The 13,609-nt window shown below is 39.4% G+C and overlaps 1 protein-coding gene across 2 annotated transcripts in view; it reads left to right on the top strand.

Annotated features, from left to right (window-relative positions):
* Fkbp14 (peptidyl-prolyl cis-trans isomerase Fkb14) overlaps window positions 1–11,514 on the top strand; it is a 68,393-nt gene extending 56,879 nt beyond the window's left edge. Inside the window, exons 2-4 of one of the 2 annotated variants that reach the window (XM_074099669.1) lie at window positions 5,107–5,195; window positions 5,934–6,187; window positions 10,413–11,514. In XM_074099669.1, coding sequence (XP_073955770.1) covers window positions 5,107–5,195; window positions 5,934–6,187; window positions 10,413–10,595 — 526 coding nt within the window. In that variant the 3' untranslated portion in view covers window positions 10,596–11,514. The remainder of the gene's footprint in view (window positions 1–5,106; window positions 5,196–5,933; window positions 6,188–10,412) is intronic. The other variant, XM_074099678.1, reaches the window with a different exon arrangement.
* The last annotated feature ends 2,095 nt before the right edge of the window (window positions 11,515–13,609 follow it).

Genomic DNA, 13,609 nt, shown 5'->3' with positions numbered 1-13,609 from the left:
CTTCTTACTTATTGTGCGTATTTCTACGTGTAAGTTGTATTGTAAACTATCAATATTTTATTTACGTTACGTAATAGTACATTGTGTCTTAAGGGCGGTAAATAAGGAATTACGAACGAGAGTCTATTAGAAGCCCGAAGTCGCAGACATACAATGTTTTTCATCACATTTGCAAGTAAAATTTTATATTTGTAAAAGAAAAAATATTATTGTTCCAAATATTGGCGATACCTTAGGCTGTGCTCTTGGCAGCGCCGCCCTCTACCTCCCTCGGCATGCGCCGCAACGTGCATGTGCATGTTGTAGACCATGTAGTACTGCTGCAGGAGCGCGCGCCGGGCACGGCGCAGCGCCATCAGTACGGGCACCAACTCATTTACCGACCTTGGGCTTCATGACAAGAAAATGTGTACGCGCAATGACTCATTTACCGACCACGGGTTTCATGACAAGCACATTAAGGTCGAGGGTTTTATTTGGGGGGTTGCAACTAAGGTAGCCTGCATGTTACGACACTGTTTACGAGCAAGTGTGATGAAAAACACCGTTACAAATCCTCGTTCCAATGAATCACTGCGATTGCGCAAATGTACTCTCGTAATTTAACAAACAACTTGGTTTCGTAATAGGTCGTGTCGGTCGGTCGGTGCGCTTCAGTCTAAGTCTCTCTTCAAAGTATCAATGCTGTTAAACAACTTTAGGGGAAAAACATAAGTTAATGCATAGTAGTAGCGTGTACGGACAAATTAACAGTATAAACAAATTGACGTTCCAAATTATATTTTCGTTTAAAATTGATTTAAGCTCTATAATTAATTTTGTGCACTAATACATACAACAGGTCATTTACTTAAGTTTTTCATCTATATATGAAGCCAGTGTTGCCAAATTAGCGACTATTGGGATTACGTCAGAGACTACTATACCTTCTACGTTTTTTTTTGTCAGTTTTCCACAATTTACCAACATTTGGATTTAAAAGAAACATTTTATTTGTAGGCTTATTTCTAAAGATAAATTAGTGACTTTTTTCTAGTTACCTGTAGCTTTTAGTTACAGATAGGTACTTTGTTCGGAGGTCCTTCTGAAAGCTACCTTTACGACTCTTCATTAGATTGTACGAATTATGAATTCTGTAATGTTCCTACATTTTGAATAGGTACTAGGAATGAAGAAGCTAAATTAATGTTGCGAGCAAAGCCCGCAAAGGTGCCAAGACTCCTAAGCTTGAGTGCTACTGCACTGTACACGATTCCCTAATGCATGAGGCTGCAACTTATGATTATGTTTCATGGAAAATAAAGTCCTGGCTGAAACAGCCATTGACATAATTGTTAGGCGAACTGCGCTTTTTAAATGACATTTTATTCTTGCTACGTCTTTTGTTATTTCGTTTGAATTTTGCTGTTCGAATTTCAATTATTTCATTTTATTAATAGCTGGATAGGATAGAATTCATAATCATAAGATAATGCTGAAACTCTTCAATAGGAAGGAAGTCGGATTTATTGGAATGAGTTTTTTTTTATTCGACTGGAACGAGCAAGTGGGTCTCCTGATGGTAAGGGATCACCACCGCTCATAAACATCTGCAACACCAGGGATATTGCAGATGCGTTGCCAACCTAGAGGCCTAAGATGGGATACCTCAAGTGCCAGTAATTTCACCGGCTGTCTTACTCTCCACGCCGAAACACAACAGTGTAAGCACTGCTGCTTCACGGCAGGATTAGCGAGCAAGATGGTAGTAGCAATCTGGACGGACCTTACACAAGGTCCTACCATCTGCTAATTTTTTTCATATACTCGTACCTAGGTTTCATTTTCACACATCGGCTTCGCCTTTTTTGTGTACCTACGTCCTACTTAATGAATCTCAGGGATAGAACAAAGTTAGGTACATGAATGTTTGGTTAAATTTCGTAGCCAATAGAAATAGAACCTGAAACGTTGGCCCATAAACTAATCTCTATGCCAAAAATCACGTCGATCCGTCGCTCCGTTTCGTATTTATAATATTAGTATAGATTAATAAAAAAAAATGTTCCTGTGAACTTTGTGTTTTCAAAACTTTCATAGCTGGTAGCGACCCCTAAAATTAGTTTTAAAAAAACTACCTAGAACCCAATGGCGGGGTGAGACAATGACTTTATGAAAGTTGATTTTTAAGCAACACCTTACTTATTTCGTACGTTTTTTGGTAAAAATCAGTGTCTGCCAATAGTCACTTCGAGCAAGCGTTATCTCTGACAAAACTTATTCGGCGAACCGATAAATTTAGCTTAGGTTAGCTCCATAATGGTCACTAGTCGTATATCTCCGCCAGTGACCGTCGCATCAGATAAATCGGCACGTAGAATAACTCTATTACATAAGCCATTGTTCGCGCAGTGTTTGGTGCACCCATTAATGTTTATGTTCTGGTTTGATGTAGTTGTGCGGACAACGGATAGATAATCTTGTTACAGGGAAGCACTTTCCCATATTTACGTGACGTTACGCGACTGTGTTACAGTGAAATATATTGATATACCTTCCGCCGCCTAACTTTGCCTAAAAGTTCATTGCCACGACTAGTACCACAAAAACTATAAAGGCATAATTCCAATAATTAAATAGGCACTATACCGTTAAGCGATTCGAATTCGAACACAATCCGGGAGTAACGTAAAGACGTCGCATAAAAATGTATCTCAAAAACGCGTCAAAACTGAGTATTAAGTAATGAACTTTTGGGCAGATTTATATGGCGCGTGGCATAGTTGGTAAATTTACTGACATATTATCATGTTTTCAGGGTTTGGGCATGGACCAAAGGATAATTGATGGAACCCTATTAATATCGCTACACTTTCCATCCGTCTGTCTGACGGGGACGTATCTGAATATCGACAATTAATATATCTAAAGTTAAAAAGTCGAAGGTCAAAATATCGAAAGTAGGTTAGGTTCCTGGTTCGATATTTTGACCGTCGATATTTTAACTATCAATATTTCAATTTTCGATATTCAGATTTAATGCAGAAGAAAAAAGCTCGTCAAAGTTCGGGAGCGGGGGCAGTGACGTCACGCTCCCTCCTAAAAAGTGTCACACAACATAAACGTCATGGAATTATAACTGGATATTATCTTCAACAAGAGGAAAAATAATAAAAAACGGTCAAGAGCGTGTCGAACACTCCCAAGATAGGGTTCCGTAGCGATTACGATAAAATGTAGTAATATTTTTGTATGAATTTTGTATTTTGTTCGCAATCTTCTAAGTTTAGGTATATTTTATACCTTAGGCTGCTATTAGTCTAAGAAAAAGCAAAATTAGTCGTTATAATTTTCCTTGTAAGTTTGATATACTTACTACCATCCTGTTCTCGTTCTCCGGCTCTGCACTAAAGTCCATACATCTATGGCTATTTCCAGTCTGCAGAATTGTTAAGTTCATTTAATGTATTGATTATCTCCGTCATTCATCGTTAGTTTTGCTTCGTGGGTAGGTATGGGTACAATTATTTAGGCGAGAGCATCGTACTGGTCACATTTAGGAAGTTTAGGAACATTAATCATTGAAGGTGGTATGGTTATGAATAAAATATTTATGTGAAACTGTTCAGGATGTTTAGTGAGGTAGAGAATGTGCCCTGACACAGGCCTCACTTCAGAATGAGGGCTTGGGCATAGTTACCCACGCGCACCTAGTGCGGAAAAAGGTTTTTCACTTCTCATACTCGGAAACTTGGTATTTATGCAAGATCTAGGCGACATAAAATGACTTTTATGCTCTAGTGCAAGTAAAATCTTCGTCTAATACCGAGGTAATCAGGTGTCAACAGCAACAAAGAAAAAAAAAACATATTTTTTTAATAATTTTTAATTTACATGAAACCAAAGATCAATCATATCAATCAAAATAAATCATAAAACTAAAAAATAAACAATTAAATAACAATGCATGAAAAATAAAAGGTAGGTACATAGAAAGTGAAAAATTGTTTCCATTTTTGCTATTTCATTTCCTCGCAAATACTCGCAAACTAAGTGAAAAGAACTGTAAAACTCGAGCATTTAACCCATTCTCCCCTCGACGTGTCTATCCACCCTTGCCGTACCGGCTCGAACGAACGACTTGGGTAAAATGGCTCGTTTTATGCTCTTGTTGTACAATCTACTATTTATTATTACAAGCTTTTATTTAGTTTCACCCGTCCCGTTGTCTGTCTGTCTGTAATCAAATCTTGCAAGTTAAATAAGACCAACTTCTAGTAGTTGGATTAACTTGAAATTTGGTATACTTATGTAAATTGCGTGAATACACAATAATCTGGTAGTGACATCCTGGTAGTCCGGCCAGGATCGTCGTCGCAGGACGAAACTCTTCAACGGTTATTAGCATCGACTTGAAATTTGCTATGCAAATGTTGTTTGAGTGACAATACAAGTACAGTCAACAAAAAGTACAGTTAGCAAAAAAAGCTTGTATAAAAATGATTTTTTTACCAAAAACTTATTTTACCAGAAACTTATTACGTAGTATCAATGGCGTAGCGTCAGATGTAAATATATTTCCGTGGTAAAGCCGAAGACAAGATTGCTTACATTCCATCCCAGCCTATATACGTCCCACTGCTGGGCACAGGCCTCCTCTCAGAACAAGAGGGCTTGGGCCATAGTTCCCACGCGGGCCCAGTGCGGATTGGGAACTTCACACGCACCATTAAATTGCTTCGCAGGTTTGTGCAGGTTTCCTCACGATGTTTTCCTTCACCGCAAAGCTCGTGGTAAATATCAAATGTAATTTCGAAAAACTCAGAGGTGCGAGCCGGGGTTTGAACCTACGACCCTCTGCTTGAGAGGCGATAGGTCAAACCACTAGGCCAGCACGGATTTCAAACCACTAGGCCACCACGGTTTGCTTACATTACATCATTCAAATCCTGAATATCCTGTTGTCCTATTTAGTAAATATTGGGTAAGCCGGTGGGAATATGTAGGTAATTAGGTACCACTCTCCATTGGTGGAATCCTTTACGCCTGAAGGATTCTCGTTGATTTATGTCAATCCAGCGACCTTTATTGACATAGTGTTATAATTAATCGTATTTTTGTTTTCAGCTTCGACCGCGACCAGCCTTTCACCTTCCAGATTGGTGTCGGACAAGTAATCAAGGGCTGGGACCAGGGTCTGCTCGACATGTGTGTGGGTGAGTGAATGAATTCTATAGATTCCCCCATAATGGGGACCATTTCGTCGATGCTTTGAAAAAACTCGTATCTCAATTCAATATGGCAACATCAGAATATTATCGATTTTGAGGTACAAACTTTTCAAAAGTAGTAACGATTTGTAATATAAGTATTAGTTCTTTCAGTGCTAGAATTGAATATATGATTGATAGAATTTTGGTTAAACAGCGATTCCACCAGAGATGTGCGAGGGTGTGTTGCGAGTTTTTATTTTATTTTATTCGACTGGATGGCAAACGAGCAAGTGGGTCTCCTGATGGTAAGAGATAACCACCGCCCATAAATATCTGCAACACCAGGGGTATTGCAGACGCGTTGCCAACCTAGAAGCCTAAGATGGGATACCTCAAGTGCCAGTAATTTCACCGGCTGTCTTACTCTCCACGCCGAAACACAACAGTGCAAGCACTGCTGCTTCACGGCAGGATAAGCGAGCAAGATGGTGGTAGCAATCCGGGCGGACCTTGCACAAGCTCCTACCACCTGCAAAACCTGTTTTTCATGAACCAATGAAACGTTTCATCTACCTCGCCTCGCTCCGCTCAGCTGTTTCCACCAGAGATATGCTGTGCGAGGATAGGTAAATGAAGCGTTTCTATTGGTTCAAAAACACATCCCTCACACATCTTTGGTGGAAACGCAGCGTTAGTTAGGTTAGGTTATACTTATTCATCTGTTCCACCTTCCTGTTCCAGGTGAGAAGCGCAAGTTGACCATCCCTGCTTCCCTGGGTTACGGAGACCGTGGTGCCGGCAATGTAATCCCCGGTGGCGCCACCCTCCACTTTGAGGTGGAACTCATCAACATTGGTGACTCTCCACCAACCACCAACGTCTTCAAAGAAATCGACGCTGATCAGGACAAGTTGCTGTCGCGCGAAGAAGTGAGTATCGAGTTAGCCTTCCAAACCATGGACACAGATGGTGACCAGGAACTGTCCAGAGAGGAGGTCAGTGACCGGTGCAGGTCCAGTTGGATGGTGATTGGTCTGGGCTTAGAGGTGGTCCTACACTTTAAGGCTTTATACACTGTGTTTTTTATTTCCGTTAACTTCGGCTGAGTTCATTGATAGAAACAACCTGGTTATTAACCTAACGGTCAAACAAAAAAAAGTTTTTGGTAAAAATTTCATTTTTAATATGTTACTAGCTTTTTTTGCGGACTGTACTTTTTGTCGGCTTTACTTGCATGGTCACCGTAACTACATTTGCATACCAAATTTCAAGTCGATGCCATTAACCGTTGAAGAATTCCGTCCTGCGGAGACGATCCTGGCCGGACTACCAGGATGTCACTACCAGATTATTTATTGTCACGCAATTTACATAAGTAAGTATGCCAACTTTTAAGTCAATCCGAGTAATGGAAGTTGGTCAAATTTAACTTACAAGATTTGACTACAGACAGACAGACAACGGGACAGGTGAAACAATAAAAGCTTGTAAAAATATTTGTTTTTTTTTTCGTACACATAATAAATAGTTTCACAGTCATTGTTTACAAACTGACAAGCGATATTGACGCGAAACTTTTTAACCTTCGTTTGCTTCAAATAATATGAGTGTATTAGTTACGGACATTAAAAAATCACAAAATAAGTACCTTTCCACTGTTTTACTGCGCATAAAAAAATCATCTTGATTCTTGATTAGGTATATTTAAAACAGTAACTGTTAGGCCACTGGTATCTTAAGGAAATTAACTTCGTTAGACTTGTTGACTGTTCTCTGAAAGTTAACGGAACTCAAAAATATCACGGTATATAACCCACCGGGACGCGTATATTGCATTCCGTATTCTACGTTCCCTTGTTGGGACGAGTTAGGTTAATTTAGTATACTCAACGTCCGGGGAGCGTCATGTGTTTGAATTCGTCGATATGTTTTAGGCTCAGCACACACGGGAAAACCGTGGTGGCCTAGTGGTTTGACCTATCGCCTCTCAAGCAGAGGGTCGTGGGTTCGAACCCCGGCTCGCACCTCTGAGTTTTTCGAAATTCATGTGCGGAATTACATTTGAAATTTACCACGAGCTTTGCGGTGAAGGAAAACATCGTGAGGAAACCTGCACAAACCTGCGAAGCGATTCAATGGTGCGTGCGAAGTTCCCAATCCGCACTGGGCCCGCGTGGGAACTATGGCCCAAGCCCTCTTGTTCTGAGAGGAGGCCTGTGCCCAGCAGTGGGACGTATATTGGCTGGGACGACACACGGTGAAACGCAACTGCAACGAAACTGCAACTTCTAGTTACTTAATTTATTGAATCAGGCGTTACTTTGCGGAGGATCATATCAATGAACTCAAAGAATTTCTTTGCTCACCCGCGACCTTATGATAGCTAAGTTTATGCAAGATATGCGTGTTCATGCAGGTCCTCCACCACCACACTGTCAGAACACACACAAATCACACAAACCCATCTATCACCACCACCACAATACACTGACGCGTTTCGATCTCAACCAGAGCTCAGTCAGAGCTCACAGTCTTACTTCTTACAGTGTGGAGGTGGAGGAACTGCATGAACACGCATATCTTGCATAGACTCAGATACCATAAGATTCATAAGGTCGCGGGTGAGCAAAGAAATTATTTTAGTTCTCTCCGATCAATTAGTTCTAGTTACTTTTGAGTTTATGCCATGACTCCATATGAGAGACCGCACATGGCGCAACCGGTTTGAAACTTTGCGTTGCGTTACACCGTGTGTGTTGGGCCTTAAGTGCGTAAACCGTGTGGCTAACCTTATATAGTACGTACGTTTATAGTCGTCCCGCCATAGGGGGACGTACTGAATACGGAAAGCAATATTATATACGTCACTGGGACGCCCTAGCGACATCGCCTTAAACTTTTTTTTATCTTGATCCTCCGCTACCACTCATGCAATATAGCTACGTTTGTGCAACACGTATGTGTTCGTACAGAACCAGCCCTCATCCATTTCTACGTAAATCCTACTAGCACCAACCAACATACGCAAAATGCTTTAGCATTAACTTCGCGATTGAAGGTGAGGGCTCATTCTGCATGTAAACACATGTGTCGCACAGTCGTAGCTATATAGCTCTTCTGTTAAGTAAACGCCAGAATCAGTCGGATATGTCGACGTTTACATAACATTAAAAATCCTTTTGGAAAAACTTTATTTTTGCTTGAAAATATTTTCTAATTTTTCAGACGCATGGCATGATTCTCTTCAGTAATTTAATTTTCAGTCCTCTATTAACAAAACAAACCACTATTAATATTTTACTTTTAATAAAATGGGAATTTTTACTTTAAATACCTTTCCAGAATTAGGTAACTGTGGGTTCTTCTTATTCAGAATCATTAGCACTATTGATTAATAAAAAAGAGTAACTTTTTGTCATTTATGTGACTTATTGCATATATATAATATATCTCGCTCTCGTATTAAATAGTATAACTGTCAGAGGGACCGCACGACACGAACTCCGAGTTTCGAGTTTCGTAGTAGCCCTGCTGTTACGGTCATGTATGATACGGTGTAATAGGTACAGGTAGGTAGGAGTGTTTATACCTGCTGAGCTGGCAACGTTGCATTTTTGTTAGTTTTCCTCGATTATTCCATAAAAATTGAATGAAAATTAAAAATGTGGTCTGATAGAATTCTTCTTAATAGATAAGTTCTTTAAAAACGAATTCATGTTATCATGTTATTAACGATTTTTAAAGAAAATAAAAGTCGTCTATCACGCATAATTATTGCAGTAGACACATTAACTTATATGTTAAGAACAGTTCTATCAGACCACAATTTTAATTTTCATTCAATATTCGAATAATCGATTGGAATAATCGAGAACATCTAAGAAAAATGCAACGTTGCCAGCTCAGCACGTATAAACGCTCTTAAAGTGAAAATACCCGAATAAATGCTGTGTAAATATAACGTGCATTTACATTACGTATCCCCAGAACGACTGTAATCTGTATTGAGTTCATTTAACACCCTTTGGGATTTAGAATTGCAGTAAAATCCATTTATGAAGTCGTACTCTTATCGGAAAATTACTGAACAGTTTTTTTGGGATGTAATGTCGCTGCGTATTCCTTTGTGAAAGGTATCGAAGAAACTGAACCGTAGCCTCGGAACCATTTCGCTGCAAAAGTCATGCTGACATTCCGTACTTCCAACATTTTGCAGGTATTAGGACCTTTTGCAAGGTCTGCCCGGATTGCTACCACCATCTTGCTTGCACTGTTGTGTTTCGACGTGGAGAGTAAGACAGCCGGTGAAATTACTGGCACTTGAGGTATCCCATCTTAGGCCTCTAGGTTGGCAACAAAATCTGCAATACCCCTGTTGTTGCAGATGTTTTTGGGCGGTAGTGATCTTACCATCAGCAGACCCACTTGCTCGTTTGCTATACAGTCGAATAAAAAAAAAGAAGTGAAATTGAGTAAGAAAAGGTTCCATTCTGTTGGCGATTCAGTTTCGTCTTACCTGATTCATTTTTCTCCGTGCAACTGAAGTTTTGAAACCTTGGCTAGTTCGAAATTTGAAGTTCGTATCATACCGTCCCTCTTACTCTTCCAATAAATACTATTAGCGTGACCGTCCCATTGAACTTAGGGCCAGGCCCCATACCACGAAGTGCAAAACTCGAACTCCGTATGTTGCCGTCCCGCTGACGCTTATGTCATTTAATACGCGAGTGAAAGGGACGGTACGACACGAACTCCGATTTTCGAATTTTGTAGAGGTAACCCAGGAAGGCTACTCAAAAATTTGAAGTTCGTATCGTGTCGTCGTCCCTTTCACACCTATTAAATACTGTTAGCTTGAGCGGGACAGTACAATCGAACTTCGTGGTATAAGGAATGTCGTCTCAGTACAATAAACAATATGAAAAACTGTTGGCGAATGTACGTGAGTGCGTGTGTGTGTATGATTGTTTCTCATTCACGCTAAAACAGCTGGACCGGTTTTGCATGAAATTTGATACGCAGATAACTGACATCTGGAACAACACATAGGCTGCTTTTTATCCGTATACATAATATCCTCGGGATCGGGATAAAATCTCAACCGATGGAGTTTGAGTTACGTAATTTGGCACAGAAATCGTGTTGGTGCGAGTCCATAGTCCATACTAATTAAACCGAACTTTTCATCAAATGACAACCGTTTTCCGTTTATTTCTTCAGGTCAGCGAGTATCTAAAGAAACAGATGACAGCGCCCGAGAACGGTGAAATGAGCGAAGATATCAAGAACATGCTCGAAAGCCACGACAAGTTGGTCGAAGAGATCTTCCAGCATGAGGACAAGGACAAAAATGGTTTTATCAGCCATGAAGAGTTCTCTGGCCCCAAGCACGACGAACTCTAAACCGTGTGTCGCGAAGAATGTTGACTGAAAATGTGGATGACTTTGTAATAGAGCTTAAACGTGGAAAACGCCTCATGAAAATGTTGCCACACCCAATAATTTCCTGAACATAGTGTAAAATGAAAGCATTCACGATGAGTCGACAGCGGTTTTACCGTACTGTTTACATATTACTAGAATGGTTTGTTTGCTTTTGTGGCTGCTCACCGTCATGACTTCATTATTTCATACGTTACTTTCACTTATTTTCTCTCATTATCTCTTACGTTTAGTTTACATATTTAAAGCGGTAGATATTGTTCCGCACACACATTAAGCAAATGAGTAAAGTACCGAGAGTGATCTAAGTCTTGGCCATAGCAGAAGTTACACGGAGCTACATATTTTCCTCTTTCTATTCACTATACAGTAACTCTGTCATAAAGTTCCACACTTTCCGTCTAGTTCATTCAAATCCGTTAGACTCAAATAGCTCTCCGCTGATTTTTCAGTATACTTAAGTATATTTATATTTGTCGTATTTATACATTCCTGAAATTGATGAACCTGTATTTTATCTTATTTATCAAATGTAATTTTGAATGATTGTTTTTTTAAGGATGGTAGAAATAAGACTGGCACATTTTTTAAATTATGTTGCACTTCTTTTCCAGTGTTAATGGGGCCCAACTTAAACCTTACAAAGTATATACAATCTTTTTATTAATCTTTTTATGTATAAATAATATATCTATCATAGTTAAAGGTTATATTCTTTGCATTTTTATTGTATTGGTTTTAAAAGCGATGTTGAGCGATGCAAGCGAGTCATTTCGTAGTTTGTTAATCATTTTGTACTTAGTTTATGTTGTTAGAATGTCGACTTTGTTGTAATAATCTTAAGGTACATTTTATGAGTCAATAAAGTAATTTAACCTAATTTTGTTTTTTTTTTCGTCTATTTCCTGTCACTTAAGTATATCATTATTATAATTCTTTCAGAGGTAGCTTTTAAGTCTGTAGTCAATATTTTTTTTTGTTTGTGAGGAAAAATTCTAATTTTTGAATTCGCCTACTGAGACTGATTTTCTGACTTTCTTTAGATACAATAAGTTTAAGCAATCAAAAAAGAAATTAAAATGGTTGTCTCTTTTTGCGGAATGCCAGATATTTGAAGTGCTTGACAACAAATTCTTAGGTATTTTTTACCCTTTTCTTGCTCTTTTTGTCTGGCCGTATAAAGTTAACAAGATTTCATGAATTAGGATTAGCACAATTAAAATTCATTCAAAGGTTGAAGTTATCTGCTGAAGTTTGACATTAAATGCTATGAACTTCCTATACTATAACCTTCGATACCTATAGTGTCTGTACCTAAAGGATGAAAGTTTTTTTTACATGTAGCTCCAACACAGGTGAGAACGAAATGAAATTTAGATATTGAGCGCTTTGGAAAAATCACGTATCAATCGTCATAAAATTTCACCTCAAATACCTCATATTAAATTTTTATATAGGTAATTTGTTCTGAATGATATTAGAAATTATTTCCTTTATTGCCAGACACTTTGTAGGGTGTAACCCCCTGCCAGACAACCCTCAAATATGTTTTTCATCACACTTGCTCGTAAACAGTGTCATAACATGCAGGCTACCTTGGTTGCAACCCCCCAAATAAAACCCTCGACCTTAATGTGATTGTCATAAAACCCAAGGTCGGTAAATGAGTTTGATACTGCTGCGCGCTTCTGCAGGAGCGCGCGCACGTCGGGCACATGCTGCGGAGGAGAGTGGCGGGGAGCTGGCATTACCAAGAACGCAGTCATCGGTACCGGCAATTTTTGAAAAAAGATTAGTTTTTCCTTTACAATTTTACTCGCAAATGTGATGAAAAACATTGTATGTCGCACGGGCGGTACTAGAATTACGAACATCGACTCATTAAAGCGTATTTGCAACATGCGCTAATTCCTGAATTAGCACCCAACTGGCCGCATCAGGCTGACACACTTCGTTAGTTCTCTAAGTAGTCTGTGACTAGGCTAGGCATGTCCGTGGAACGTTTGGCGCGGTCTGTCAGTCAACGGACCGTGGGACGCCGGCTCTACCATATTACATCTTCTGTGGCTTTCCACAAGATGCATTCCGCGTCTTTTAGTTATACCTAAACTGTGATAAAAAACTTATGTGCTGCCCGGACCCAAATATAAAGAACGCATCCTGTGTGATTCTCTTTTTATAACAATCTGGAAGAAATGCAATTCTATCTGTAGAGTAACTTTACTGACACAAGACATTAAAATCCTTATTCTAATTGCAAGTGTGCCTCAGTATAAATCTAATGAAAATAAATAATAAATATCATGGGACACTTGACACCAATTATCTAGTCCCAAACTAAGCAAAGCTTGTACTATGGATACTAGGCAACGGATAAACATACTTAATTAGATAAATACATATTAAACATCCAAGACCCGAGAACAAACATTCGTATTATCCATACAAATATCTGCCCCGGCCGGGAATCGAACCCGGTACCTCAAGCTTCGTAGTCAGGGATGTCTAACAACTTGGCCATGCGGTCGTCAAATCGCAAAAATTACATTATAGTAGTTTCCTGTGTCAGAAATGCATACTTATCATCATCATCATCATCATCATCATCCCAGCCTATATACGTCCCACTGCTGGGCACAGGCCTCCTCTCAGAACAAGAGGGCCATACTTATATAATATTATAAATGCGAAAGTGTGTGTGTTTGCGTGTATGTTTGTCCGTCTTTCACATCGAAACGAAGCGGCAGATCGACGTGATTTTTGGCATAGAGATAGTTTATGGACCTGAGAGTGACATAGGCTAGTTTTTATCCCGAAGAAATGCACAGTTCCTGAGAGAACAGCGTGCGATAACCGAATTCTACGCGGTTGTAGCCGCGGGCAAAAGCTAGTAGCTTTATAAATGCACGCTTAACAGACTTGAAAAATTAATAAAATACGGTGTCTGGTTTAGTTTAATCTGGTATCCCTGCTCC

This window comes from Choristoneura fumiferana, chromosome Z (assembly GCF_025370935.1).
Source record: "Choristoneura fumiferana chromosome Z, NRCan_CFum_1, whole genome shotgun sequence".
Lineage (NCBI taxonomy): Eukaryota > Metazoa > Arthropoda > Insecta > Lepidoptera > Tortricidae > Choristoneura > Choristoneura fumiferana.
The sequence above is the reverse complement of the archived record's forward strand: the minus strand, read 5'-3'. Positions and strand labels throughout refer to the sequence as shown.